Source organism: Quercus suber, unplaced genomic scaffold (assembly GCF_002906115.3).
Source record: "Quercus suber isolate HL8 unplaced genomic scaffold, Cork oak 2.0 scaffold_471, whole genome shotgun sequence".
Taxonomy (NCBI): domain Eukaryota; kingdom Viridiplantae; phylum Streptophyta; class Magnoliopsida; order Fagales; family Fagaceae; genus Quercus; species Quercus suber.
Window position 1 is genome coordinate 415,896 of NW_027069922.1, and position 4,903 is coordinate 420,798.

A 4,903-nucleotide genomic window follows, 5' to 3' on the forward strand; every position below is an offset into this window, starting at 1 on the left:
ATGGGCAAAGAGGACAAGTAGTTCTGGCTTTTGAAGATAGAGCCAGGAGAGTGGTCATGGGAGGACCAAGCTGCCAATGGAGGCTTGAGCAACTGGGATGGTGTCAAGAACAAGCGAGCCTAGAAGTACCTCAAGTCCATGAGGCTCAGTGACCTCTGCTTCTTTTACCACTCTGGCTCTAAGGCTCACCGTGTTGTCGACGTGGTGACTGTCGTCAAAGAGTGGAATGAAGATGGTGGTGGGGTTGTGGATGTGAAGGTAGTGGGGGAGATGAGGAGGCCTATGGACTTGAAGGAGATGAAAGGGGATGTTGGGTTGAGGGGTTTTGCTCTGTTTCGACAGCTGAGGCTGTCGGTTGTGCCTGTTTCAGAGGATGTGTGGGAAAGGATTTGTGGTTTGGGAGGTGGGTTTGAAGGGGATGGTCAAGATGATCAAGTTTAAGATGATGATGGAGGTGAAGATTAGACCCAGTACTAGGTGTTTGTGATATTACCACAATGTGCTGACTTTCTTCCTTTTTGTAACAAAAGTGATGGGAAGTGTAATAGTATATGTATGTATAGCTTGTTTTGTTTGGTGCTTTTTTTGCAGCCTATATTTTGTTAGTGGAAAGGGAAAATGAAATTGGGGGTAATGTAAATTGACTAATGTCCAGTAAGTAGATGTGATGAAAGGAGCTTTAGCTTGAATTTCTGTCTAATGTTATTGCTACATTTTCGTATTGTTTATCTGTGATGGCCCTAGTCAACTGCTCCAACAACGATTTGTTGTTGTTCTGAGTCTTTGGAGACTACTGTATGGAAGCTAACTTAGGTAGCTTTACAGTGAGAAAGGTGGAGAGAATTAGATGAGTTATATACTTTTTGCATAACAAACGTGCAAACCATTACTTGTTGCGAATAAGCATTCATTTACAAATTGCCATTATAATATTGTCTTCAAGTTAGAAAATGGACTTATCAACTTGAAAGGAATGAAGTAATTGACCTGCACTTATTTAGAAAATGCCTCTTCGTATTTAGAAAGCATTTGAAAAAACACCCACACAACTGGTTGTTCAATGTGTATTACCGTGTGAGCTCTCTACACGGTTTAGACGGATGAAATTAGGACTGACGACCCTAAGTAGGTATATGAAAGGGAACAAAGACAGTGACCGTGATGGTGGGTTGGTCAATGGCAGTCTAGATGGTTGTTGAATCAAAGCAAAGTTTTAACTATCAAATGATTTTGCGAAAGTTCAGGTGCCGTGCTTTTTTTTTTTTGGTTAATCTTCAAGATTTCTGGGTTTAGTTTTTGGGTATGTTCTTCTACTTTTCTTTAGACTCACTAAACCCAAAACATGATTGTGGGTTTAGTTTGGGTACAATTAGTTTGAACATGAAAAACAGAAAAATCTGGGTTTAGTTTTTGGTTAATCTTCACGTTTCGGGTTTAGTGAGACAACTCAAGTTTCAAAATTTGGGTATGTTCTTCATGTTTAAAATTTGAGTGAGAGTGTTTTGATCTGTTTGGGCTTTTGTTTTTTACATAATATGTGTTAGAGTAACGGTGAGGGAGAGGTGGGTTACGGCACACTCACGGTCAGAATCACAAGTGGGCAAAGTGTTAAAATTTAAACCACGGGTGGGCACATAGAATTAGAGGCAAACCACAGATGGGTAAAGTGTAATTATCCCTAAAAAAAATATTCTCTCTTTCAATAAATGCAAACTTGACACTATGTGACCCATAAACAGTTGCGTGAGTATAGAAAATATTTGCACATTAATATCCATCATATCTCTTAAGAAAAATATTTTCTACGGTTCATACATAAAAAAATAGCATATACTAAAATGTACAAGGACTCAAAAATTAATCAATCAATTTTTAAATCAAGTTGAGTACCCAATGTAGCAAAGTATATGCATGTTATGTGTGAAAACAATGAGAGATATGACTGCAAAACTGCAAGATGGATACAGAAAAAAATACTATGCATGTGAATCCTAAACATAAATGATGCATGAAAAAAATTGTTCAAATACTTAAAAATTGAAAAATTTTCAGTTTCAATCGATTAGCAATCGAGTCAGGCAAAAGCTAGACTTGAAAAATCTAGAAATTTTCGATTGATTGAAAATCAAATTCGATCAATCGAAATTCTAGAAAACTGAATTTGAAAAACCAGAAATTTTTCTACGGAATCAATTTTCAAAAGATTTTTCATGACATGTAATGCATGAGAATGATTCCAAAAATTTTCAAAAACATGAGTTTTCAACCCAGAACTTCAAAACAAGGTTTTAAATCATCAAAAACACAATTTTTGCCAACCCTTAAACATAGTTTGCATCAAACACCATAGAAAACATAATCTTGGATGGCCACAACAAGATCACACACAATATCATGAACTAAGTTTAGCAAGGAATAACTTGTGTCGTGTGTATAACTAGTAATAGCTTGAAGTACATGTGAGGTGATATGTAGATAGTAATCAATCACAATTTCTATATTATTCATCACATAAATTTGAAAGTGACTATCACCTAGTATTTCAACTTGAATTTTATTATAATCCAATAATATACATACCAATTTTATTTCAATTTGAATTTATTATAATCCAATAATATACATACCAATTTTATTTCAATTTGAATTTATTATAGCCCAATAATGTACACACAAATTTTATTATTATAAGCCGAGGCTACACCTTGTGTTCTTTTTGTGCATGTGCTACACTTCTCGAGCACAAAATCATATGATATGCACTAAGGTATTTATAATTGGCTAGTAAACAGTGGTGAGATGGTTATTTATGTCTTTCTCTTAGGATTTTTTAGTCCTAACAATCAAAAACATGTGACTTCAAAATCAAGATCATGTGATCAAAAACTATAAACACTCCCACACAACATGCACTACATAGCTAAAACTAACAAAGTGCATAAAAAATAAGCTTATCCAAGCTAAACAAGTTACATAGTCGGGAAGTGCAAATATAATAGGCCAACCTCAATTACATTACCATAATGTGTAATACAAAACAAATAAAAATCTTTTTGGTTTTAAAAATTTTATGACCAAGAACAAAAAGCACACATTGTGCTAGATGAACAATGCAAAGCTATGCATGATAGTGCTAAACTAAGCTATAGAGGGTACACAAACAAGAAATATTAATTTCTTAATTAATTCTTGAATACATGTACAAACTAGTACATACTCACACAAAATCAGAAATAGCTTAGTACTTATGTAACACACACTATTCAAGTTTCTCCACAATGGCAAGCATGTTCTAAATCAAGAGAGAGAAATCATAATTCATGTAATCCTCAAGAAAAATAAAACTAGACACAAAATATAATATTTTTGTCTTTTTGAAATTTTTCAATGTTTTTGGATTTTTTTTTAATAAAAAAAAAACCTAAAAAACAAAATAACCAAAAACAGAAACAAAACATGTCCACAAACAATTGAAAGAATTAAATTAGGGACAAATCAGCAACACTCACCTTAGAGAATCTTTTCTCACCCATATAGCACGAGTCTTCAGCTTTGTAGGTAAAAATCCATGAGAAGCAGAGTGTATTTAAGGGATTATACCAAACTTCGAGAAAGACAGAAATCCTGCAAATTCCTTTCACAAGCAAACAAGCTCAAAATTTTCAAAAGAATATGAAACAATTTATATGGACTTATGGTAGGAGAAATATTATCACATATCCTAGACTGAAATACAGAATGTTTAAATTTCAATTTATGACAATTAAGATAAATGTGACCGAAGATACCACAAAAGTGACAAACAAGAACAAATTTAGGAACATCAGTATTCCTAACAGTAAATCTAGTCTCAGATTTTAGTTTTTTTCTCAACAAAGAACAATTTGGTCTAATATGACCAACAATAGCAGTAGGTTTAAACATAGGTTTAGAAATTTCAACATGTACATCAGAACTTTTACCTTTGTCTAACCTAGCAAAATAAGCATTTTCTTTATTATTCCTCTTGAAATGAGGGATATAAACTTTCTCAATTTTAAGCTTAAAAGAAACAAAAACACTTCTATTATCAACAGCAAGCTTGGTAGTAGCCAAATTTTCAATTTTAACTTTAAATTCAACTAACTCTTGTTCCAAACTTTTCATCTTCTCATCTTGAGAGAAAATTTAATTTCTCAAAAATTCGTTCTTTTTATTAGATTTATCTAATCTAACAACCAATTCCTCTTTTTCAAGATTAGCCAATTTTAACTCTTCCTTGAATTTCTTATCAATTTTCATAGATTTTAATAATTACTTACGAAGAGTTTCACAGGCATTAATAAGATCAACAGAAACAACAGTGTCATTTTTATTCAAATCATCACAATAAAAAACAGTAAGACACTTAAAATTATCCATGATAATAGGGATGAAGGATCAACTCTAGGAATAAAAACCTAAATCAAGAGTTAACCCGCTCTGATACCACTTGTACGTTTTTAGACCCCTATAAACTAGATTGTTTAACCTAATTAATTAACCAAGTGAATACTTAGGTTTATTATTCAAATTTAGTTTAAATCAATAACAATCATATCATGTAAAGTAGCGAAAAATATAAAGAACATAATGATATGATGACCCAGGAAAACCAAACTAGTGAAAAAGCTAGGAAGGATTTAACCTAGCTATCCTCAAGGTAAAATATATCCACTATGAAAGAATTGAAATTTTTACAATAGAACTTAGACCACTAATGTCACGACCCAAACCTGTGCTTCAGGATTTAGAGCATAACCGGCATGTTAATATTAAGTTTACCTTAATACTAACACGAACCAACCTAATCTAAAAATGCTTATCAAGAATTTATTTCTTGAATTCCTGCTTATTTCTTACATAAAACCATAATATACAAAAA

At 32.7% G+C, this 4,903-nt stretch overlaps 1 protein-coding gene across 1 annotated transcript; it reads left to right on the forward strand.

Moving 5' to 3' along the window:
• Nucleotides 1–730, forward strand: LOC112029358 (uncharacterized). The gene is given in 1 exon segment (XM_065762730.1): nucleotides 1–730. A coding segment is annotated over 1 exon segment (441 nt). The 3' UTR covers nucleotides 442–730.
• The last annotated feature ends 4,173 nt before the right edge of the window (nucleotides 731–4,903 follow it).